The 26,262-nt window shown below is 41.6% G+C and overlaps 1 protein-coding gene across 1 annotated transcript in view; it reads right to left on the bottom strand.

Moving 5' to 3' along the window:
- Positions 1-26,262, bottom strand: part of GRM7 (glutamate receptor, metabotropic 7) — a 289,326-nt gene that overhangs the window by 76,935 nt on the left and 186,129 nt on the right. The window contains 1 exon segment of the mRNA XM_009320090.1: positions 13,619-13,759. Coding sequence (XP_009318365.1) covers positions 13,619-13,759 — 141 coding nt within the window.

The raw sequence follows: 26,262 nt of genomic DNA, 5'->3' as shown, positions 1-26,262 counted from the left end.
TAATGAACGGCAGCTTTACCGGCACCAGACCCCGTTGTCCAGAGCCAGCCCGAGCCTCCTCCCTCCACGGCAGCACTGGGCTTGCAGAAAGTCGTCATCAGGGAGCAGCCCTGGTCTTCTCCAGCCTGACTTCCCTTGGGGCACTGCGTATCAAGCTGAATCATTTTCTAGCCAGCCTATGAGCAAAGTTTTTCAAGTTTTTTTTCGGCTCGTAAAAGAAAGGCACAGTGGAGCTGCAGTCCCCTCCCGCAAGTCACGCTTGGCAAAGTGATCCAGACAGTTTGCAGTAAATTCTGCTCATACGTCTCACCCCTTCTCCTACCCTCAAGGTGGCTTCATCTAGAGAGTTCACACAGTTCTGGTGCTGGCAGCTCTTTCTATAAATACACATACATCATGCTCTCTCTCTCTCAATAAATGTATATATTACATACAAATATTTAAATATTAAATGTATATTTAAAGTATAAATATTAAATATATTGTAATTAATAAATATATTTATAGAAATATATTGATTATAATATATTAATATAGGATTTATTTAGAAATATAGATAAAATATATACACACTTTTGCATACATAAGCAGTGTACATATATACACACTGTATACAGTCCAACAATACGGCTCCCAATCCAACAGTGAGGGTGTAGTTAACACCCAATGACTTCAATTAAACCTTGTTGATTGGTAACAAGTTAAGACAAAAAAAAACTTTCTATGATTTCTGCACTATAGCAGCATATTTTCTATATTTGATTCATTGAAAGATTAGACACACAGAAGAGGAACTGACCTATGTCACCAAATACCCATCAGTCCAGAACAATCCTTTTTCTTCGAGCAGAGAGGTGGTGGACCAGAATTATGAATAAGGACAGAGAGATCACCACCTTCTTACAGAAATTCTACAAGCACAAAGAATGTCTAAATACGTCCACCACAAGTGATTTGCTTGTAGATAAGCAAAGATATAACCCCCCTATATGAGCATATTTAATTATCTACATTTTTCCCCCCTCTTTTGTTTCTCTCCCTAATTACCAAACTGTACCATTGACGTCTGATCCGCTCAGCCTATGAATTATGTTTGAGATACCCTCTACGAAAGCCCCTCAATTTTAAATCTCATCTACACTGGAAACATTGAAATCCTGCAAATAATTCAGCAGGGTAAGAGAGCTTCCAGACTGTGAAGATCCACGTACTGTCCTTTTCATTATTTCACTCCCCTCTCATTGATTACAGACTTTATTACATTTCCAGGCCCTGACAAGGAAAATGCTTTTAAGTGGTTTCAGCTCAGCTACATAACCAAATTAGCAATGCAACAGAAATGCATGCCAAGGGATGCGAATCTGGGATTGAAATGCTGCACACAAACAATATTGATTAGGCATATTAAATTCCAGAAGCATGGCTGGCCAAATGCACAGCAGAAAGAAAACCTTTAACAGTGAAGATATCTGTGAAAGGAACCTGAGCAAAATCCACTTAAAAAACCCAAGAACAATGTTAACAGTGTCCAAGTATGAAAATAATAAAGATTTGAAAAACTTAACGGAATTTCCAGTGACAAGAATGCTTTTCTCTACAGAAAACAACCATTTAGTTGAGTATTAAACATCGAGAATTTTACAGTAAAGTCAAGGTATGGAGTCAAATGTAACTTCCCACCCAGAAAACATGCATGAAATTATACAATTAGAGCAAGAGTGTGCTATCCTTCATATAAACATAGCTTGAGTTACCTTTTAAAGAGACTATTGCAATTAGACGTTTAGCCCAAATTTGAACTAGCAAAGAATCTGCAAAGCAATTGCCATATTTTACATATGTCAAATAGTCTTCAGACTTCAACACTAAAAATAAAAAATATCCAAATTCATGGGCCTGACTGAACAGAGCGTGGGCCTGACTGAAGAGAGTGTTCCCTCTAGTTTACATCAAACTACCGTCAGAAGTAACCTAGTAAGCAGCAGATCAGGCCCAAAGTCCATTTTCAGACAGGGGTAAACCTAAGCGATGGGCACAATTTTAATTCCAACTTCAACATTAGTGTGGCAAATATTTTCCCTCTTTGGTTTAGCTGAAGAAGCTAAGCAGAAAGTTTTGCCGTGTGCTTCAGGAATAGCTCCTGTACATATAATTGAATTTGTATACACCCATTAATTATTCCTGGAAGAGAAAGAAACCCACAGACGTCATTAGCTTCTTACAGTTAAAAGCAGCAATACCGGTGCTGTGTGCACCTCCTGGCAAAGGGGCAGTCTTCAACCCCCAGCTCAGCCATGTTAGGACATCGTGGGGGTCTCAGGGGAGCGAAGCTTGGTGCAAAAGAACCAACAGGTGAACTCACGTGTTGGGTGCAGCAAGAAACCATGCAACCCTCCATGCTGTCAGAAGACACCAAAAAGCACAGAAGGTAAACATAAACCCCATTTGCACTGTGATGTGCGAGTCTTCTGCTCTTCTCACATGCCCCTGTTCTTTAAAGGTTGCTTTTTTTTTTTTTAACTTGGTGATCTTCAGGAGCCATGCACTAACATGATTTTCTTCAGCAATGAAGTAGCTGACACCCGAGACACATGCACACAAAGTGATTTCAAGAGAATGCACTTTTGTACCATGGATTTGAAATGGAGTACCTTGGGATGTCAGGAGAAGGATGAAACACAAAGGCAATTTATTGACATGAGCATTTTTTGCTTCCAAAAGATCTATTAGAAGGTGATGACAAATAATTTAACCTCACTTCCTACTAGACTCTCAAGTGCCCATCATCATGATTCCTAAGAGACTGAGCAGCTAGGTCTCTTGCTTCAGGCAAATCTTCACAAGAGAAAAATACTACAACAAAGAGAGGGGAAAAAAGCCCCAAACCCAGAGCAGTGAGAATACAGAGAAAGAAGTCCTCTTGTACAGTCTCCTTCAGATGACATAGAAATGAAATGCAAGTTTAAGAGCTCCTGGTCACACTTTTTGCATCTCCTTAAAGGCGATGCTTAACACCTCCTTGTATGGAAAAGGAGCTGACAACATTGGTTTTCACATTATGTTTTCTCAACATCTCTCCTTCAGTTGATTTTTCTGGACTCGTCGTTGATCATCACATAATGTAGGGGAGATGTTATGATGTATAAATAGTGTTACAAGGACAATTTTTATGGCATATAATTCAGACAGACAGACATCAAAATCTCACTTCATTGGTGCTTACATTAGATGAATTCAGACATTGGTTCAGTTCCTTTGAAAATGTGTTTAATCCTTCAGAAACTTACATAATAGTACTGCTGAGAACCCGTTGATAGTCATCATTAACAAGAGATTTAATTTAAAGATTGCAGAATGCTCACAGTATCAAACAAGCAGCTATTATTTGTACAAGTTAGAATTCAGCAGCTGGTTAAGTGCTGACAGAAAAATATATACTCTTCATCCATCTCCAGCATATTTAGCATCATTAGAAACCTGATGCCTGGGAGCAAAGAGACATCCATGATGCAACAGCTACAATTATTAGTCTATAACAGTGTAAGTGCCCATATATGCTATTTCATAACGACACTGAAGCTTCCTCCAGCTACACACAGTGCAGAGAGCTCAGCCTGTGCAGCTGCAACGGCTGTACTCATGGTGCTCCAGAAACATGCACAATAGCACAAAACAAATGGATCCATCTTTAACAGACAAGTACATACGTCCAGGGCTCTCCAAAATAAGATCAGAGCTATCACTCCTTGGATATTCACTCATGGTATAGACTGCTGTACACACAGGAGGTGTAAAGTCTGAAGGCTTCTCCAAATAAACTCTTTACTTGAAAGTAGCTGAGTACTAGAGCTTGAGAAAAAACAACAATATGCTAGAGTAAATATTGTAATTTGAACAGAGTATGACAATCAGGCCTCCTTGCAATATAATCCATGTATTGTCATTTTACAAAGAAATACAAGATCCAATAATAGAGCTATGTTGTTACAGCCATCTATCCAGCCCATCCTAATTCAGAAGATCTCATTATAGACAAAAGCCTCTATCTCAAGGCCATCAATCCGATCCCCATGGATTTTCCTGGGGAAAGCAGATGAACTTTCAAGTCCCTACTGCTAACCATACAAGAACATCCTTCTGTGCTAGGGTAAAACTTCAGCCTAAACAGCATCTCCTTCAGGCTACGGCGAGCTGGCAGAGTCAGGGCAGCAGCACAGCCCAGGAGGGGCAGAGCACCCACCTCCCTAATTTCTAATGGCTAAAGAAACCTCTCCCTAATCTTCTCTGCAACCTTCAGCGTCAGCATAGCTCTGCAGCCTCCTGCAACTCTGATGAGAGATAACTTCATTTTGCACAACAAATTTGGAAATCAGGCCAATTGTTCTATGTCAGTAACAAGCAGAAAAGCCTTTTTTAAATAGAAATGCTTTTTTTCTTAAGTTGGTATACGCTTGACCCAGTCAGATATCTGCAACGATACAGAGACAGAGATACAGCTGTACTGAGTGACTCTGTAACACCACCAAAACCCACAGAAAGCAGATGTAGTCAGCTTTAACTATGCCTAATCAGCTAATACTCTCTAATCAAACTTTGGAAACCAGGCTCTCACAATGCCTTACAACGTATTCTTCATCTAGGAGAGCAGAAAAATTTCCTGTACTGTAACTGGTCTTCATTCATAAGTATTAAAGTAAAAACCAAAAGGAGCATAGTGCAGCAGAAAGTCCTACTGAAAATGTGTTATTCCAATACCAGAAATAACAATATTACATAGTAAGGATCAAAATAATAATAATTATAATTCAGCAGTTTACAGAAGGCCTTGATGCAATGAGTTTTGTGATGCTACATCCACTTCCATCTGTCAGGCAATGATTTTTTTTTTTCTCAGTTACACTGATTCAACACACTGTAACATTTTCTGTTCTCAGGTGTGTATGTGTATCTAAGGGAATAGATTTTAGATTAGAAAACTGATCTAATTTTCTTACCTGAGATGTTTTCTGTTCATTCAACATTCCTATTAAAACATATGTAATAGGTCTCATTTGTATTCCAATGCTGAAGTACTACAGTGTAAAAAAAAAGAAAAAGAGGCGGCACCAGGCTAGCCGACACTGATGTAAGTCACGGACACTTCACAGCTTTATATTGCCAACACGCAAATGAAGAAAGCTTCCTGTAGCAATAATTGCCAGTGAAGCCAGTGATCAAACAAATGTATAGAAGAACAACTTTTTAAAGACTAGAAGGCCTAAACTGGAGCTATCTTTATATTTGAACACTTGGGTGAAAATGCAGTTTGCAAATAGAAGACTATGTACATAAACAGCAAGACGACAGTCATTGAATCACGAGGCTTTGTTGGCAAATCACCTTGGCAATCTAGAAATATAAACGATTCTAAGAAATGTATTTCTGAAAGACAATAGAGTTTAGAAATCCATAAAACTAGTTTACCTTAAGAATAAACTCTTCAAGGTTGGTTTAACGTTGGTTGAACCAACCATTGCAGGGTTCTTTTAAGCATTTCAGGTATATATATTTTGAAGTACTATGACGCTAAATGAGATTAACTTTCTGAAATGAAAGCATAGAGTTCATTAAGCTACAATGCATACTTGGACAATTTGATATTATATGGAAAATATTTTGTTTAGAAAGAGTTGCACGTAGCCAGTCAACTTGCAAGCTAGTGCATAACATGGCTCATTTGCTCCTAAACTTGTGCACATCACATTTTTCAGAAAAAAAAGTCGACTTTTCTTTCTCATGGGTGTCAGCGTTGATATGTTTAGGCAGTCTGAAGATCGTTGAAATATTTACAAAATAAGATGCAATGAAATCCAGTAAAAGAACAGAGAACTGAAATCCTGGGTTTCAAACTTAAGCCAAACATTGGCTAACCATGCATCCTCATGTAAGTCTTAGTGTCTCCGAGCTACAGCTATAGCTGTATTGGCCCAGAGAAGTTAGAGGAGTTGTCCAAAGATGAGCTGGACTTGGTAAAAAGCAGTTTATTGGAGAGCATATTGTTTCATTCATGAGATGTGTCTTGGATTTCCCCCCCCCCTTTGAACATTGCAATTTGAGAAGGAGCCTATAACCAAGATCACAGACAACGTGAAAGACAATCACCATCAGAAAGAAAAGAAAAAGCAGAAGTTGTCAACGGAAACACGTTACAAAAATACAGATCAGCCACTCACGAGCAAGGAAACATTATGTAGGTGTCCTGAGAAAGAAGGGAGGAAGAGGCAGGTCATACTAGCAAAGCAGGAAAACAACTACCTAGACCACTTATTTACCTGCATCAGAGCACAGGATGTAATTGAGAAGATAAATTTCCCATCCCGGTCTGCCCTTTAACCTTATTCGTAGCTTGCAGGGCAAGCAAAAGAAGATAAATTTTAGTTTTTACCCTTTCTGCACTGAAATATTATATACTTTCACACACATGCATTAACACACATTTCATATCTCGGAGCCTGGAGGAGAAAATGCACAGAGCAATCTCTGTAACAAGAGCTAACCAAAAGCTTTTTTGTTCCTGCCTGTGTCATCAATCACACACCACAAAATCTTGGGCAAAAATCCACCCAGAGTCACAGGCATGCAAATCCTGCTGTGTCCAGTGGCAGCTGACAAAGGGTATCCGAGCCGAGTATTTGACCTAAAGCAAATTATTTTACAATTTGTGTACAGGATTAATGACAGCCAGCCTTATGTTAAGTATTTCTGTACGTCAGCACCTTGCTAACCACTGCTTAGGACTAGACTACAGTTTAGGTAGTGGCTAGGCAGGACTTCTTATAGGTGACGAGAGTGGGCATTAACAAAAGGACTTGGTCGGGTAGAGAGATCTAATATCATTGGCCAAGATTTGGGAAAAAAACAAACAAAAAAAACCCCCTGCTTTGTTTTTTTTTTAAACTTGTTCTGTAAAAAAAAAATAGTAAGAGGGATAGCAACACAGCCTGGACCTCTACAGTCTTAGCTGCTCAATCACAGAGCTTACAAGTCAGTCAACTTGTCTTTGCGTTATACACGGAGATAACAAGGTTCCCCCACCTTCATGAAGCACAGCTGCAGAAAAAATTCATCTTGATGCACAAGAAATTGACGGCTAACTAAACAGACCTGACTGCGCCACTCAGCCCCTGTGCAGCTTTGGAAAGGCATTTCAAGGTAACGCTCACGTTGAGCACACCGGCAACAAGAGAGCAGGTTTTTCAAGCTGCAGATTCTTGGACAAAAGAAAAATGTACGGTGGATGGTTTGGACCCTCCTAAACCTGCTTTTTCTGAGGAATTGTTGATATTTGCTGCAGGACAGATGCAGTGATATCCACAACCCTTATCACGAATAGGAAGAGGGTGCTGAGAAGAGCCGGGAGCAGCTGACGGTGCAGCCCTGCTGCTGCCTGCGAATACCGGGCAGCTTTCTGATGGAGCTTCGGTTTCGCCCTTACATCGTTTGTATAAACCTGCCATCGTGAACCTTGAGCAGTGCTGGAGATGGAGCACCTTCTGCACTCACAGCCCTCAACACTGGCAGTGGGAATCAGTCTAAATTTAGCCCCTCTTCCTGACATGATTTATATGGCACTGTGAACAGTTAAGGTCTTCTGACACCCTCAAGTCCAATAGATATTCATCTTAATGAATACCATAAAGCTGTTCTCATAAAAAGTGAATCACGCACACCATGGCTCCTGGCATTTGTTTAAAAAAATGCTTTAGATATTGGCCATCTGCTATTAAGTTGCTTGAAACATCTCAGACAATTTATTTTTTCCTGAGATGAAGAATTTTGATAGCATTTTGAAAATTATTTTTCTTTCCATAGTAAATTTCACTTTGCTAATCTATTAATGCACTAGATCACTTTTTGTAGTCAAATTATAAATAATATACTGATATCCTCAGGCTCTGCTATTCGCTACATCTTCTGTTTCTCATTATTTTTTTCCCTAACGTATGGCTTCATAGTACAAGCCATCTTGACTGCTGGTGGAAAAAAAGACAAGATATAGCTATTCGCTTCCTTATCCCCCCGCCCCCCAAAGAAATCCCAGCTACTGGTATCGTTTTAAACCAAACCACAGATAATTAAATGGTATGCCAAAATTATCTGGGCTGTCTTCCCTCCCTTTCCATGGTCATGAAACAGTGCAGTGCCACATTTGGGGTGACATGCCAAATCCTGGGTATCCAGACTTGGGCTTCCAGCATTTTGGATACATGATACATTTCTCAGAACCACCATTTGTTTTGAGACAACCCAGACCGAGCGTAGCTCTCAGCACTCTGTACTGCATCTTCCCCTTCAAAGGGCAAATCCCCTCATACAAAAAGCAGCTACAGGAAATTCTGAAGGTGTGGCACACGCGGCACAGCTTTATTATCCTAGATGTTTATATTTTACAACTATCCCTTTGCTACTTTAACCTTCTCCAGATTTCTCCTGGAAATCTGACCTTTTCTCCCCTCCCTGAGCAACAGTTGTAACCAAAGCACACCGAGATGCAAGGCAGGACGTTCACCAATCTGGTATCAAGTCTCTGATGCACATCAGAGCACGAGGTATTCTCTCCCCAGCTTTAGAAGCAAGTATGCATGTATATACACATCCTCAAATTACTGACTTTATTATTATTTTTACCCAAGACACCTCTGTCCTTCATTGACTTTTAATCCTACCTCGTAACATTTCCAGATGAGATAAACTCAGTCCTTAGAATAGCCTTTCCCGATTGACACTCCTTACGTTTTAAAAGGGATTTGGCACCTCTGAGCCACCAAATCTTCGCCCAGTAAGATCCTGCTGATGGGGCAAGCCCCCTCACAGCATCATCCCTCCACCATGCCCCCTCCTCTTCCTCTGGCATTCCATGGGGACCTGACAAAGGCCAGGGCTCAGAGATGCCCCAGGACGGGTGGGTTTAGGAGTTCACTCGACACGGCATGTGAATTTGCTCACAACAACGCTGCACGAGATGCTCCTCAGTGCACTGTGCGCAGGGAGGATTCAGGGGAGTCCTGACACTGCTCCTGCCTGCTCCCCTCTAAAGCCTCCACACCACCCAGGAAGGTGCATCTGGGTCCCTTTGAGGCATTTTTCTCCTGTTGCAATTTAAATTCTAAGCACAACAGTCCCTCTTTTACAAACCCTTTTGCTAAATTTCTGTTACTTCAGCTTGCAGGGAGCTTTCTCCCAGCATTTTCTTTAGAGCAAGTCATTGCTTGAGCCATCATCTGGGCTGTACCTTCAGACTGATTACACTTGCAGATAATTAGAAAAGCTCTCTGAGTAATCTACATTCTGATAAATGACATCCAAGGTGACATCACCCTTATATCACTTCATTAAGTCTCCTTGAGTGTAAGGCTATCTGAATTAAAAGCTATGTTTAATAAGTGAAAACAGTCAAGTGTTGCAATTTCCTTTTCAGGCAGTGTTACACGCCAAGGAGGCAGGTCATTAAAATCACAGGCGCTCTTGGTATAGCGAATGCCTCTGTGTGTTCAAAGTACTTGCATTTCTCTTTGGCGTACACCTCTCTCTGCCACAGGTGAGTGCAGGAGCTTCTGATGGAGCGGGAAATATTCCATACCTACAGGTGGAGATGTTACTGTTGGAACCGGGAGCACCCACGGGGCGACCACGCTGATGCTTGCTGTTAGCAGAGCAACCTGCAGGCACACGGCAAACCGGCTGTCTGCACGGAGGTGGTACAGTGCAATACCATTAAAGATTCAGCACTGTATATTGGATTTCAGTAATCACTCTGAAACTTATGAACAACCTGGTTCATGACATATATACACAAAAACCTTGGTTTATCATCTGTTAATTCTAACTCCCTAAATCTCACGGCACTGGCAGTATTAGTACAACGTGGTTTTGTACAGGAAAACATCTTCAGTTGAGCTCACAACCAAAGCCCAGACCCCATCTCTGCACGTAACGTGATGTGGCCAGAGCATTCAGCACGGCTCCCTTTGCAGAATCACAGCTATGAACTACAGTACTACTCTCTTCTACAAAGACAGTTGTTCTCTTCTGTTAATCCTTTCCTATTTTTATAGGAAATTTTTACCATAATGCATGGTACTGCAAACTATTTTTTTCCAAAAATATTCCTACATTAACTTGACATGGCCTGTTACGACTGAAGTGAATCTCTCTAATATTCTTAAATGTAAGCAGCAGGTAAAACAATGAACTGTCTAACCCCAATGCTCGTTACTGTCTTGCTGTTTCAGTGATTACATTAGATTCCCCATACAGTTTCATGAAGCATCCTCAAAAGCAAACCACAGCATCCCTCAAGGGTAGAGGCAGCAACTCCAGGGCCTGGGCAAGCACAGAAGGCAGCACCTGAATGAAGTTGCACCACTTGTGCACAAGGAACCAATCCCTCTCTCCTCTGGGGAAAAGCGAGGCACTCGGCTGTTTCTGCCGTATGGGTACGTACCCCTTTGAAGCGGCCTGCATCCCAGCAGAAGTCATCTGCACAACAATATAGGTGTCCTTGGCAGCAGTACAACTTAGCAGCACTGGATCATGCCCTGAACCGTGCCAAAATAAGTCAATCGCTAGAAACAGCATTATTAATTACAGTAATGTCTTGTATTTAATCTTATCTAGAAATAAGGTGGGGTGGGCTAAATGTATTTTCATTTTCTCATTCTACAGCTTAACCATCCCAATCAGGGAAAATTTTTCATGCTTAACTAAATATAAATGACATTAATGTAGAAGTTCTGCATATAGCAATGTTTCAGAAAGTTGTGATATGAAAAGGTAAGTTGCCCAAAGGGTGCCACCTCGGAGAAGTTTTTCTTCTCGATCGCAGTCTGTGGCCACGAGCACTGAGCTGCTCCCTGCTACATGAAGCATCTTGATTTGCAGCATGAGCCTCCCACACCTCATGCCGGTGCTCAGGAGCACTATTGCTGTCAGAAACCGATGGCCTGTAGCCTAGAGAGGCAGCAACTCCAGGGCCTGGGCAAGCACAGAAGGCAGCACCTGAATGAAGTTGCACCACTTGTGCACAAGGAACCAATCCCTCTCTCCTCTGGGGAAAAGCGAGGCACTCGGCTGTTTCTGCCGTATGGGTACGTACCCCTTTGAAGCGGCCTGCATCCCAGCAGAAGTCATCTGCACAACAATATAGGTGTCCTTGGCAGCAGTACAACTTAGCAGCACTGGATCATGCCCTGAACCGTGCCAAAATAAGTCAATCGCTAGAAAGAGCATTATTACAGTAATGTCTTGTATTTAATCTTATCTAGAAATAAGGTGGGGTGGGCTAAATGTATTTTCATTTTCTCATTCTACAGCTTAACCATCCCAATCAGGGAAAATTTTTCATGCTTAACTAAATATAAATGACATTAACGTAGAAGTTCTGCATATAGCAATGTTTCAGAAAGTTGTGATATGAAAAGGTAAGTTGCCCAAAGGGTGCCACCTCGGAGAAGTTTTTCTTCTCGATCGCAGTCTGTGGCCACGAGCACTGAGCTGCTCCCTGCTACATGAAGCATCTTGATTTGCAGCATGAGCCTCCCACACCTCATGCCGGTGCTCAGGAGCACTATTGCTGTCAGAAACCGATGGCCTGTAGCCTAGTACCTCGCTGCATTACAAATTACCAATCAAATTTTAAAATAATGATGATCATTCATAATATTATTACATCAGTGGGACATTAAGACTCTCATACTAGCAATATAATTCAAAGCTAATGCTTTTTCTGATGCACAATTTACTTCAGTTTGTAGAAGAAGGAAGGAAGATGTCAGGGCACGTCATTTGGTACAATATCGAGCTATAATGCGGTATTTCAGTTCGATAGGGTAAGTTAGCCATCGAAAATAAATGTTTCTGCTGAATCTACGCCGAGGGAAGGCAGAACACCATTTTTACGTTCTCATCAGAAAGCACAGGCTGTGAGCAATTGTAATAAGGTAATAGCATAAACAATAAGGGTGATAAGACACTTTTAGAAGTTATCCTAAAGATCTTTTAGCAATTTTTAGTTAAATTCCAGCCTTTGGGGGGCATTCCAAGTGCCAGATTTAACAGCAATGTATTCCCAGCAGTAACTGCACTGTTTCTACGCACAACACTCCTACTCCCATCCATGAATTGAAACCAAAAGCAGATGATATGAAATACGGGAAGTTTTCATCAATTTTCAATCAAAGTAAAACATATCCTCCTATGAACTAATTCCCTTTGATCAAAATTCAAGGCAATTATTCAACATAACACATTTAAACTGCTGCTGTGAAAAATTAAAAGGAGAGGGAAGGAAAGGCACAGGGAAGCGAGGGCAAGGTGGACGTCAGACAGCGTTGTGAGCTTTACCGGCTGTATCACAGGAGATACGTTCTGGCTGAGGCTGATCCACTGCATTTTAAGCCCCGAGCAAATGCCCCAACCCCACACGACAGACGTTCACGCCGCAAACACAGACTCACTAGGGACCTGGCAGTTTGAGGGCAGACTCCCTACATTTCTGAGTTTTAGAAATATTTTTTCTAGACAGGTACCCTCAATCTAATACCTTAATTCATCAGAAGATCATTAAACTGGCAATGCTCCTACTGTCCCTATGGATCGTCTGGTAGCACTTGGTCAGGCCCACGTCTGAATGATTCCAAGAACACACGTCTCACCCATGTTTTCCTTTCAAAATAAAATCTTCAAGATTAATGAACTGTATCACCCCGCGTCATGACGGTGGTTCTGCTGAGAAGCGCATAACTCAGCTAAAAGTGAAATTACCCCCTCCATTACCTGGGCATCTCTGTAACTAAAAATAATTCCTTGAATCTCCATGTGATCAGAAACAGGAATTCTTGGAAAATAGGATATTTCAAATGGTGGGCAGTACCTCATAAAAGGAAGAGAGGCGTGAATCGGTCAGCCACCAGGAAATACCAGAGGTCAAACAAGACGCTACTAAAGCTCAGGAACCTCAGTCGAACTCAGACAGTGTGTTTTCTGTGTTACTGACTTGAGGCTGCAAAAATTTATTTAACCCTAATTTCTGAAATAACATTAGTGAGAACAAAAATCTGATCCACAATTTTGTGCTACCTAAAATGAAAACATTTCCCTCTGTGCTAATACTTTCCTACAGGTGCATTTCCCTCAAAAGTTAAATTCAAACGCACAGGGTTACTATACGACCGTGGGCAGATGGTGCTTTGACACAGTAGGTGGCCAGTTTGTGATTTGCGGGTGGGTGACAAGGCACAGGTTGTGGAAATATTCTCCATCTAAAACAAACTCACAAAAGACCCCCAAGCCACCCTGCACTCAAACAAAAATACTTCTGGGTCCCAGGGAAAATATTGATTTTCCTCCTGGATGGACAGCCAGAAAAAGGAAGAAATAGAAGAACGTATTTTTTTACTCTTTCCATCTACTTCTCTTGTCCTGCAAGGCTGATGCTGCTGTTCCATTTTCTCTACAACCTACAAAAATTCAATTTATTTTTTCAATCTGTCCCCAGCCAAGCTTCCTTACATCAGCTGTGCAGTCATTCCACCGCAGCCCACGTCCAGCAGCACGAGGAGGGTGAAGTGACTGAAGTTACCTGTGCATTTACGGTCTGTGTCCTCCTTCTTTGACCCACTGATGGTTAACTTGCAGTTGAAGTTCTCTTCCCAGTACTCTGCAAACCACACGTTCCTTCTGTTGTTCTCCAGGGTGCGGGAGGTAAAGTAGGCATCGAACCCTGGAGAAGGAGACAGGTAGAAAGCTGAAGTCTAGCTCACACCACACGGGAAGTACTGGAGCCTGAAAAACAAAGACTCTGTTTATATCTTCTTCAATATCCAGCACACGTTCGCATCTCTATCCACACAAGTCGACCGTGGAAAGAAAGGAAGTCCGTTGCACGTTTTATCTAATCAGCTGCATTTTGCAGCTAAATCAGTCTGCTGCTAACTGCAAGGTATAAAGCTAGGTAAGATACATGTAAAACAGATTAATATAAAAAAAAAGTATAAGCAAAAAGCATGGATTAGATATATACCAATAAGGAATGAAAATAAGTTATATGGTGCAGCTGATATTAGGCTGAGCTCAATACGACTAAATTTTGTAGTTAACCTCTCCAGACCTCCAGAGAAGGCACTTTCATCTCACTAAACCGGCCATTATCAGTGCACCTTATTGTTTTTGTAGCATGTATTTTTCCCTTAATTTCCTTTCACAAAGGTACAGATAAACTCAGAGAGCAAAACTTCTAAGAGGTAACTGTGAATCACCACGATTTACCAGGCACTTGGATTAGACATCCTGAAGTCGGCGGGGGGGAAGGTTTCCTTCCTTAGACCTGTGAGATTCAGTTTGTTACTGAAGCCACGTAGCCACAAACAGCTTGCAGCGCTGCAAGAGCAAAAATGACATACAACTCCGGTATTAAAATAATGGGGAAAAAATGGTAATTTTTTAACGGCTGATTGAAGTTCAGTAAAGATATCCGAAGCCCCGAGTCTTCTTTTTTTCAAAACACATAGTCCTCTGTATTCACTGAAAGCAGCCACATAACAACTATTGAATGGTTGTGTAGCAGTGACTAGTTCATAGTTTTCGTATGCCTCTTAACCATATCGTGCCTCTCTGTAGCACCTCACCAACTTGCCAGAAAAGAAACATGTCTTGCTTTGGCCTTCTTCATTTTTTTGCAGAAATGTATATCACTGTATATATACGTGTGTGTACATACATATATGTGTATATACATATATACGTGTAGCAATTAAAGGTATGTCTAAAGCCTTACAAATCAGGAGGACAAATAAAAAGAATTTAAACCGTGCTACAAAATTATACAGTTTATTAAATTCTGATGACAAATTAGACCTGCCACAGCGTAGGATTTTCTCTATCAAGTTTTCAAATTCTATAGTTTAAAACTGAGCCAAATATCCTTTGACAGCTGAGGCAATCTCTCTTCAAAGATCACGCTCATCTTAATGGATTTTTCTCACAATACAGCACAGAACTCTGAAACAAATACTTACTTTCCCAATAAGCAATGGTAACGTTAGACCAAAAGGAACATCGCGTTACTAACTGCCCTGTGCACTACTGCTTCACTTTGCTGTATTTAAGCATTCTTCTCTCTCTTAAAGTTGAGATAACTCCTTAGAGTCTAAGGAAACCTTTGCGCACACGAGTTATTGCAAATCAATAGACAGAGATCCTCAGCACTAGTACGATGGCAGAAATCCAGCCTTTGTTACTGCAGTGACCAAAGCTCCCACGAGAGCACAGTGTGACAACAGACTCGAGTCAGCACCCGTCCCAGCCGGGGTAAAGCTGCTCCCGACAGACACCGGTGCGTCCTCAGGAGCACGAGAGCAGGGACGAGCCGAGATCACCACCCTCCCACAACAACATTTTTATTTTATTACTATCCCAGGATACTTTTGGTTTTGCTTGGCAAACAGAAGATTTGCACAAGGACAAATATATTAACACATGTCTACGCGCTCATACATGAAATCTTTTGTCTTTTTTTTCTTTTTGTAGCCAACAGAAGCTGTATTCTCTCGCCCGTTCAGAAGGAAGAGTACATGGAGTGACACAGCCAAGTATTCTTGGCATCGAACATGGAACAGCTTTATCACCTCTGCATCAGAGGTGCCACAAAACAGGCAATCATTGTTCCCCGCCTTTAGCCAGGTTACAGACTCCAGGCAGCTGGAATCCCTGCTTAGTTTTACAGGCTTTCCCAAATCTGACAGTTCCTCTGAAGTAAGGGGGCTGTGCCCATTCTCTTCAGAGAGTTATATTAGTCTTATAGCACGCATATTCGAATCGCAGGACGTTAATCACTGTTACTTCCTAAGTCTTTCTAGTTATCCGTCTTTAGCCTGTGATGAGCAACATCAGAGCTTTTCCTTACGGAGACAGTGAAGATTCAGTATTTTTCATGTAACCTTCCAGAATTGCAATCCCAGTTCAAGTTCAGGTTACAAAAGAGTTTTTCCTTTTACTAAGAAGGTTGTTGAGGTATTCAAACTATGCAAATCTGAAACCTGGATAAAGCAGATCAATCGTAAAGAGGGCTTGAAAAATGCTGGTTGCACACTGAGAGGCTCAGAAGTAAATTACCTGGCATCCGAAAAGTGCAAGTCCACTGAAGATGCAAATCTCAGAATATCTATTTTGTCCCTTTACTTGGCTTTACAGCCTGTACTAGCATTGCAAAGGAGGGTGGAAACACAGAAGCAGCAAGCTCTTATAGATGCTAAACCAGCTCTCTATATTGCATGATCACACGGTTCCTTTTGATTTTGCAGTTAGAAATGACAGTAAATACATATTCCATTGAAAGAGAGAAAAAAGTTCCTTGCGCCATAGCCAACAATTTCTCTCACTGAAATAGGTTTGACTCAGTCTGGCACTCCACACAATGAAATTGAGTCAGAGGAAAAACATATGGCATCGTTAAATTAGCATAGCAATCCATCCACTATGGGATAAAAATAGCCACCATGTAAACAGATGTTTTCAGATAAGAAAGAAGATTAGGAGTGGGGTCAGTCTGTCTCCTCGGATTAGCTTTGCATACTATTGGCCCAACTATAATATATATTTTCCTAATTCTGAGTCTACTGTTCATGACTCGCATCCAAAGCCCACTGCTCATAAGACACAATGTACATCACCTCCAAAAATCAAACTAAAAAAAATAAGTACTGGCGTCTTCCAGAAACAGCCTGAAAGCCAATTAAAATTTTACCTGCAGCCTCACCAGAAAATACGTGTAGGTCTGTGCTGGTTTTGGCTGGCATGTTAAACCACGACAAGGCCTTTCCTGCAACAAATACATCAGGATGCTTCGGAATGATGACAAACCCTAAGCAACAAGCCATACCAATGTAATGCCGTGCTGTCTAGTTGGAAGCCGGCACCTGAAGGACCGCAATCAAACATGGAAACCTGCAAGCAAACCACCAAGATGGGGTAGGAGAAAACCTCAGTGGCGTATTTAAGTGCTACTGAATATTTGAGTCAGCTCTGTATACTCAGCATGGCTTGTCCAGCCTTCAGCGCGTTTTTTGCAGCTCAAAGTGAAAACTTTCTGGAATAAGACTGCACGAAGCTGTAGGAAAAGAGCCGACCTGTGATGGCAGAGACCCCTGATCCCCTCCTGCTGTATTTATGCTAAGGCAGGGACTTAACCTGGGTTTCCCATGTTTTAGGGAAATCATTAATAAAACTCTCCTGCCACAGCTGTTCTGCTTAATTAACGACAAGTCAGTGACTTATGAATGTTTCTGTGCACAGTCTCTAGGAAAGGACAGCACAGCATCTGAACTTCTGAGCTGAAATTTCCTAAGGAAACCATTCACGTGGATGCGTCAGAAGAAAATTTAGAAGATACTCTTAGATTTTTTAGGTACATACAAGCTAAACCTGTTTTCCTGTAAACCCATGTGTATTAGTTTTACTCATAATTAAAAGAGCATTTCAAAGAGGATATTGAGTCATAAGATCTGCATTATATATACGGCTCAGAAAGAGAAACAGTATACCTTACCAATGTGCCAAACTAACTGACCTCTGGGAAAAGTGCTCTATAACTTAATAAGATAAAAATCAATAAGTCTTGATAAAACCGTAATAGAATTCCATAAGAATTACTCTAAACCTTCACAGATTTAATAACAAATAATAACATTCTCATTGATTTTTTTAAATGATCCCTCTGCATTCTCAAGAAGGAATATAGATCCCTATTAAAAAGTGTACATTTTTTATCATTCTTTTCTAATGATCAAGACAAGCAAGCAAGTGACTGACTGACAGAGGGATGGAGTTAAGTAGCAGGCCAAGTTTCTATTAATTCCTTACTGGGTGGAAGTACTGTGCACCCACTGCCTGTTTCTAGCTGCATTGCAGATCACAGCACTACTGCTCCCGCATAGTCAAAATCCCGGAGAAGACCTCCAGAAGGCATCACCTTTGCAAATTCCCCTCCTTCCCTACATACTTAGGACCAAGAAAAGTCCCCCGTAGCCAGGACCGAGTGAGTGGAAAAAGAGTCCTACATTGCTCCATGGGAGCGAGGCCAGGAGCGTCCTCACAGGCACCATTTTTTTTCTGGTAGATATTCACAACTTTTACACAAAGTGCTGGCACACGGGCACAGCCGGAGTATGATACACCAGAGGAGCAAGCCTCGGGTGTTTAATATCATCTGGTGTAAACCTGTGCACCTTCACTGAATTACTGTCAACTGGCACAGTTCCATTAGATGAGATATTCATCCAATTTAAAGATTAGTAAAGAATGCTCAGTGGAATCTCACTGCTCCTAGAATGAGGGTTTTTCTGTTTTTTCCCCCTATATCATTCCTGAGAACACTGTCAGAGAAGTTATTTTGATTGTCTGAAATACACTGGCTGAACTGAATACACTCCACACTTGTTACTCTGTGATTTGAGCCAACAAATCACCACCATTTCATTTTTTTTCCACCATTATTTTCAGACGGGTAATTGTGCTAGATGTACTTTAAAGCAACTTTAAAAAAAAAAACCTAGAGGAAAAAATGTATTTTTCAATTAAGAGAAAATAGGATCAATTTAAAGATCTTACTATTTTTAAACTTCACATTAGATGCATGGCTAGGTAGTAACGCAAAACCCAAATACTCAATTCTCAGCAAATGCTGATCATTTGCTAGTGTTGCGATACTGCTACCACACAACCAACCTTCTCAGCGGACTTCAGGAAATCCCACAATGAGTTTCATGATTTAAATTCCTATTAAAGAACAGTTTGTACAGTAAAGTAGTTACATATCTTCAGTATTATTGTATTTTGAACACTAATCATAAGGTTGTGATGGATCTATGCAAAGATTAGTGCCATGCGCATACTGTGAGATAACGCATAAGGATTTATGTCACGCGGGTTTATTTAATAGCCACGACTATAGCAGTTCTTCATCTCTGCCGAGGCACGAGCACAAGCACCTGCTTAGGAGCACAGTGGTGCAAAGCGCCACAAAGCACAGAGTCGGGCCATAGGTTTACAAGCCCCTGGGCAGTGGTGTGTGGTGATGGGCAGCTCCTTTTCCAAAGGGGCAAATGAAAAATGGTTCGTTAACAGGAGCTTCTGCACCACTTCTTTCACTGTTGATCACACGTGACAAAAATTCGTGGTTACACACTGCAAAATACAGTGCGTCACCTTTGCAGGCTGGTGTAAAGTGAAGGAATTCCTGAAATCACAGCAGGATTAACATTAGCAACATTAAGTAACTTTTCACCACATTCAGACTGACCAGTGATTTGTTAATTCTTGGAAAAACCAATGCTTGCAATTGCCTCAAAAAAAACCCCCCAACAAAATATACGTTGTCTTAAATCTCTTGTCATAGTTATGACTATTTCTACGCTTCCCATGTGTACCACAAAGCTGTCCTGCAAACACAAACCATCTTATCAAAGTCAGTGGGTTTGAGTCAGAGGGACATCTAAAATGCTTATCTAATTTTAGATATTTTTGAATTAATAGGATTCAAAAACATGAAAGTTGAAATACAGGTGAATGTGTTCTCTATAATAACAACAGGCTTAAGCCTTTGCTTAAGCTTAATCTTTTCAAACTGAAGACATTAAGACAACTTACACGCATAGTACTAAACATAAGAATAAGAGTTTTGGGTTCAGGGGCTCAAGGAATTAGATGACCCAACCAAAAAAGCTGGATGCTTAAATGTAAGAGTAGGAATTATCGCTTCTTACTCTTGTACGTGGCCAAGTATTACACTTCTGTGACAAGATTTAGTGATTTCCCAATGTTCCCCATGTATCATACTTAAGAAAATTACTTTTTTCAGCAAATATCTCTAAGAGATATAGATAGTTATTTTATGAGATTTTACAAATTAAAATAAATGTCTTATTACTTTAAATCACTGTGATTTCATTAAATCATTATTCTTACACAGAGAGAGATGATACTACCTAATGGGTTCATTTATTTTCCACCCCACGATTAATATATAAATTAACTACATAGCGATGAAACAGACTTTAAAAAAAGGGGTGGGGGAAAGGGACCTGATCCCAAGCACTATGGAGGGCTGGTGAAGTCCAGTCGAGGGGAGGGACGAGCATCCCTTGGCTGTGTTGCCATCAAAACCTGAGCACTTTTGGTTGTTTCCCTGCTTCACACAGTGAGTTACTCACAGTGCCAGCCTAAGCACCCCTTTGATCAGGATAGGAGTTATCACAGCGCTTAAGTGATTGAAGTTAGAAATTACTGGGGGAAGATGGGAGTGTCTCATCCCCAGTTGGCTGGAGTCAGGCTCTGCATGTCAAATTTTATCGGGGCATTTTATTCTGCACCATTTACAGTCAGTCATCTGGATGAAGAGTGCCAGCACAGCATCCAGCCCTGCCCCAGGAAACACTCGCAGCCCTCCAGCCTCCCCATCCACCCTCAGAACCCCCTCTCGGGTCCTCCCGGACCAGGGCCTCACTAATGAAGAAGGATGCCACAGCGCCACGGAGCCAAGAGCACTTAGAAGAGCGGCTTGATTCTCAACCAGAGAATGAGGCTTGCTGACTTGTGGTTGCTTTTTACACCCCCAAAAAAGCCCGAATGATTTATTTCTAACATTAATCTTGCATCTCTCCTTCCATTTGATGTTACATGTTGCCCATTTTCTGCCTGAAAGCATAATGCTCAGCTTCCCTGGCAGAGATGGCCAAGGGAATTATACGTGCTTTGGAGGATAAACCAGGCTCCAAGACTAACGATGCGGCTTGCCATGGTCAGCTGCATTACAGAGGGAAAAAGAAAAAAAAAAAGGCAGGTTCACAGAGGAGGCATTTATCACAGGGAAGGGGTCAGGCACACATTGACGGGGAAAGGACAGGCTGCAGACGACAAAGATGGCTGCACAGGAGGGCAGGTAGGTACCCAAAAAAAAAAGCAATCCCTAGGAAAAGAAAGAGACTAAAATAGGGGGTCCAACGCTGAACTGGCACCAGTGAAATCAGCAGCAGCCAAGTGAAGTTTCCAGTATCTCAGGAGGTGAACTGCAGGCAGGTGGCTCAAAGATCCACGATGATAACGTGCTGTTGGCCTGAATGAACCAGATTTTTTTTTTTTTTTAAGAGAGACTTCTGTCACTTCTTGTTTACCAAATCACTAGCACGCACTGTGAAGCATCTATTTCACGTGTCAGCAATGACTTTGAGGGCTCTGGGGTTATTTAATAAAGAAAATAATTAAGCCTAATTAAAACACAAAGTTGTTGACCTACTGCATTTCTCATGTGCCTAAAGTGTTTTCATTCTCAGCCCATGTGGCTTGGGAGCAAATACAACATATTGACCCTATTTCATACGAGTAGTGATTTTATCGGTTTATATTTTTATTCTTCTCTATTTTGTCCAAAGTATGTCCACACTAATGATTGCTAGTTGTACAAATTTTATTTACGCAGCTAGTAAATCATCACTTACTATGATTACTGGTGCGAAGTGAGTTGAAAGCAGCTACTCAAATAACTTTCTGATTTTCCTAGCATTCAAGCCAAAAGTTTAATTTACTGATATTAAATCTGGGATAAAAGCATTAGGTGTGGAATGATAAGATCAATTTTAAGACAGCTAGTCTTTCAGATCTTATTATGTTGCCCAAGCCACACACTACATAGTATTATGGAGCCGTTAAGATAATCTACAGATATTTTCTTGACCTTCTTACTCAATAAAAAGGCCATAATATTAATGATTTTATTAACTTCCTTCATGCCATAAAAATGCTTTGCAGTTGTTTTCTTTTTTAATAGTTGCCAATTATAACAGTGAAAAAGGGTATTTTAGCTGATGTCACATTTGACTTCTTATATACATGACAAAGCACATACGAAGGAAATTCAGCTCGCCATACTTAGGGCAAATCTGGGATTTTAAGCTATAAAGCTTCTATTATGGAAATAGATAGATATTGGCTAAAGTATCATCGTTATCACTTTTATAAAATTATACAGCTGCCACGGCAATGAGATCATGACCTAGGTGGTGTCTAGCCAGCGCTGTAATAGAAAGGTTAGTATAGAAGTATATTATTATTCATTATTCTACATTTTATTGCCCTCAGGCACTTCTTACTTTCACAGAGCTCCCATTTATATCAATATAAACAGTAGAAAACCCTAAATTTATTTCTCCTATTTGTTATTTTTATTGCATACCAGCTAGAGGCCTCAGCTGAGGACGAGGACGAGATTTTTCCTGCAGCAGCAGCACTGGATGCACACAGAGGAGCTCGTCCCCATCCCCGGTTTCTCTTGCTGCCACGGTCTCCTGGATGGCATCAGGATCATCCTCTTACCCGAGCAGGATGCTGATGTTCTAACCCAGAGGGACCCACCGCTTTCTTTACGAACAACAAAAAGACCAAATCCATGCCTCAGAGAATCGAGAGAGTTGTTACAGGGCAGAAGATGAAGGCTTGTGCTCCTCTTCCCCCGAAGAACTGCAGACTTTATAATGCATAAGGTTTTTGCATTTTCAGCCACACAGGGACTTTCTAGGTTGACACCGGTATAAGTCACCCGGGTTCCTTAACGCATATGGTGCTCTCCTTTCAGCCGAATACTCCACTTCTTATTCAAATGACTCCTGCTGCTGGAATGAATAATTTTTTAGGAATTGCAATACGCAGAGTCCCAGCCAAGGGAGAAACGCTGCTCACATAAGCCTACTCAAGCGAGTGAGGATCTGTATCTGCTGTAAAGATTATTACCCAAACCAGGCCAAACAGAACAGATTTAAAAATACATCCAGAAGCAGAATCTCTCTCCCAGTAACTCATCCTTTCCTGCTGTCCTGCTGCATTGGAAATGGGCTATTGGTCTTGCCAGGACCTTATCCATGAAGTATTCTTTTTTTCCTCATACCTGAAGATGAGCAAAAAGCTTTTTTTTTTTTTAAATACATATTACAAGGCAACTTAGTTAATAGCTTGCTTTCCCTCTCACTTCCATACCCAGTCTCCTTGAAATTATCTGTTGCTTTCTGCTTTACTGAAAAATAGATCAGCTTCTGCGTTAATCTCATCTGGCAGCAGTAAAACTCAAGTGGAGTTAAACAGTGTCACCCAGGGACATGGAGCAAAGTGGTGGCAAGTCAGGCCCATGGGTCAGGATGCATTTCCTATTAATAATACTCATGCCCAAAGCCTGAGCTGTTGTTTCAGTTTTTCATTTGCAATTGACTATTTAACTAAATCCCTTTGTATGCATCGATATCTTCTTTCCGCCGGTTTTCCGAGTTCTTCCTTCCCACCCTTTTTGACGGAACGGGAGAAGCTGCTCCACAGATGGCCTGTTTCTTTTTAATAATGCAGAGCAGTAAAATCAGAGAGATAAAGAAGGTCTAAATGCAGAACATGAGAGTGGTTTTCTTCCCTTTGATAGCAGCAGCAGGCAAAATGCACATTGCGTATCCTTAAAAGCGTTTAAACTCAAGTCATCTGCTTGCATAATTTAAAACGAGGATAGAAATACAGACGTCCCTCTACACTGTAATGCAGCAACCGGAGTAACCCTTCAGTATGTTCAACAGGTTATGACCAACAATAATCAAAAGTAAAAATCAATCAGCACACATAATGAACATGCCAAAACAAACCGAACGGAAGGTCAGAGCTGCCCATGGAGGAGAGGCCGCAGCCACTGCCCGGCACTGCTGCAGAGGATGGCTGAGGTTAAGCACCGCAGCCCCCCCAGAGCACCCCGACTGCTCAGACGATGGCACCCCACACCACCGCCGTACGCATGCAGCAGACGAGCCAAGAACAGGACCCACAGCGATGCTACGTAAAAGGTAACTTTCCATCATCCTGTGATACCTGACCTAAATTCTCAGCTGTAAAGTCATAAATAACCCCGGCAGTGGTCAATGCACACCCCCTGGCAGTGCTATTCTGACACACGTACTTAAAATCAACTTGCAAAAATCAAATCAATGCTCGGTCTCATTGTTATACCTTCCCAGCAAACAAAACATGAAAGGAAATCAAAGCCTGTCCTCCTCCTGCCTGCAGCGGGAGTGGGAGAATAAGGCGAGACACGTACCGACGGAGGCTGAGACGTACCTGGCTTCTGCCGCGCGGGAGGGGAGCACGAGGGGCCGCTCCTTCCCCCACCACGCACAGGGGCAGCCGCAGCCCGAGCCCCAGGCTGCAGAATTCACCGAGTTTCAAATATTATTTCCTTGTACTGCATTCAATTCCTTCAATCCACAGAGTTAATTTTCTTTCTTTCTCTGTATATATTTGCCTGTGCCTCGCTGAAGTGTTACCATGTCAACAGGAATAATTACAGCATGTGTAAATATATTTGTGTATCCTAAAATTTATATGCATGCTCACAGACCCACACTTATATACACACACAGCCCCCCCAAACCAGATATTGAGAGTTGCCACACTTTTTTTTTCCTGTTGACATGGTAACACTGGCTAGATGAAAGTAAAAACGCTCTTTCAAAATGCTATTTAACCTGATGCCTCTTTTCTGCAGAGCCATCATTTAAGCAGTACACATGGCAGACACTTGCAAGCCTGCGCTGCAGTCAGGTGGAGCCAATGCATAAACTGGCACAACAGAGGCCATCCACGCACGGTGCCGGGGGATTTGATATAATTGGCTGTGCACGGCAAAGTCATGCCTCAGTTTAAACTACTATATATGCTACCAATCTTATTTTCAAATTTCCCCTTGAGATGACACCCCTAAGAAACTATTACCTGCAAACTCCGTTGCATTCTTCCCTTCCTTTTTTCTTGTTAAAGTCTTTAAAAAAAAAAAAAAAAATTACTTCCTTGATTTTTGGCAACTGACTTCTTGATTATAAGGCAGCTTTAACAACACCATCCAGCCAGAGCATGCTAGGATGTGAGACAGGGCAATACAATTACTGTTCTCTCCCTCCCTCTCTACAGCCTTCTCAGCTGAGGCTGCTAACACAAAGTTGCAGCTTCCACTCCAACTGTGCACATTAATCACATCAAACCACAAGGTACTACCCAGAACAAGTGCTCAGTCTTGTATGCAAAAAGACAAAAGACAAAGATAACGGGATGATTTCTGAGGCCAGGGGATGCGGTACAATCACTTGGGCTGGCCTCCAGGCCATGGAGTCCTGCGCAGGAACACCTGCATCACCCCAAGTTCTTGTCATCGGAATACCCTGCATCTTCCAGGGAAAGCAAAAAAGCTTTCCAATTTGAATTAAATATTTCAGGAGCAGAATATCCTTTAGGCACCCATTCTTCATCACCTCTTTTTTTTCCTCCCCATTTCCCAGGTCTACCCCACCCCCTGTTCAGCATCCCCTTTGGGATCCTGGCCAGCCTTAAGGACCACCAGGCAAGGGCCCTTTGCCAGTTCCTGGCTCGGATCCTCTCCCCGTTTTTCTGCATTTCCAGTGTGCACCCAAGAAGCCAGGAGGCTGCAATGACGGCACTTGGAGAGACCTGAGCCTCATCCCCAGCAAGCAGCACACGGATCTTCCGAGAAGATGAATACCCAACTGTAACTCCCCTGGCTGCTGCGGTGAGACCAAATCCCACCACGCATCTCTGCCCCGACGCCGAGCACCAGCCAGAGCAGAGCTGCTAGAAACGGGGCAGCAGGGCCCCGGCCAGAGCAGGCAACAGGCAGAGAGACTTCCAAACCTGGCAAATCTGGGGGACCTCTCTCAGAGATGCCTTAGTGAAGATGAATAAGACAGTCTAAACATAAGGAAACTTTTAAATGGCTCTCAAGTTGCAAGATGATTTGTATTCCCCTCTCTTCATACCAACACATTAACCAAATACATTATTTCCATAATGAGGAGATGAACATCTGTGTGGCTTCCCAAAATTTCAAGTGGCAATACTCGAGACAAGTATTCTCTCTTTGGGGATTGACACATCAGCATTTTAAATAATTGCCAAAGCTAAAAACATAATTCAAATTCTAAGAAGACATTAAAGAAAGAGTTCAGGTGTGATTTAGATGATTTTTTTTTTTTTTTAAATAAAGCACACACCAATTTAACTCCACAAATTAAAGTTGCTGCAGTGTTGTATTAAACTTTGCATTGACCCCATGGAAGTGAACTGCTTAATGCAAACTTTAACAGAGTATGAGAAACATAAATATGTGAAATAGTATTATGTTACTGAAAATTACTATAAGAC

The sequence above is a fragment of the Pygoscelis adeliae genome, unplaced genomic scaffold (genome assembly GCF_000699105.1).
Source record: "Pygoscelis adeliae isolate BGI_AS28 unplaced genomic scaffold, ASM69910v1 Scaffold302, whole genome shotgun sequence".
Taxonomy (NCBI): domain Eukaryota; kingdom Metazoa; phylum Chordata; class Aves; order Sphenisciformes; family Spheniscidae; genus Pygoscelis; species Pygoscelis adeliae.
The sequence above is the reverse complement of the archived record's forward strand: the minus strand, read 5'-3'. Positions and strand labels throughout refer to the sequence as shown.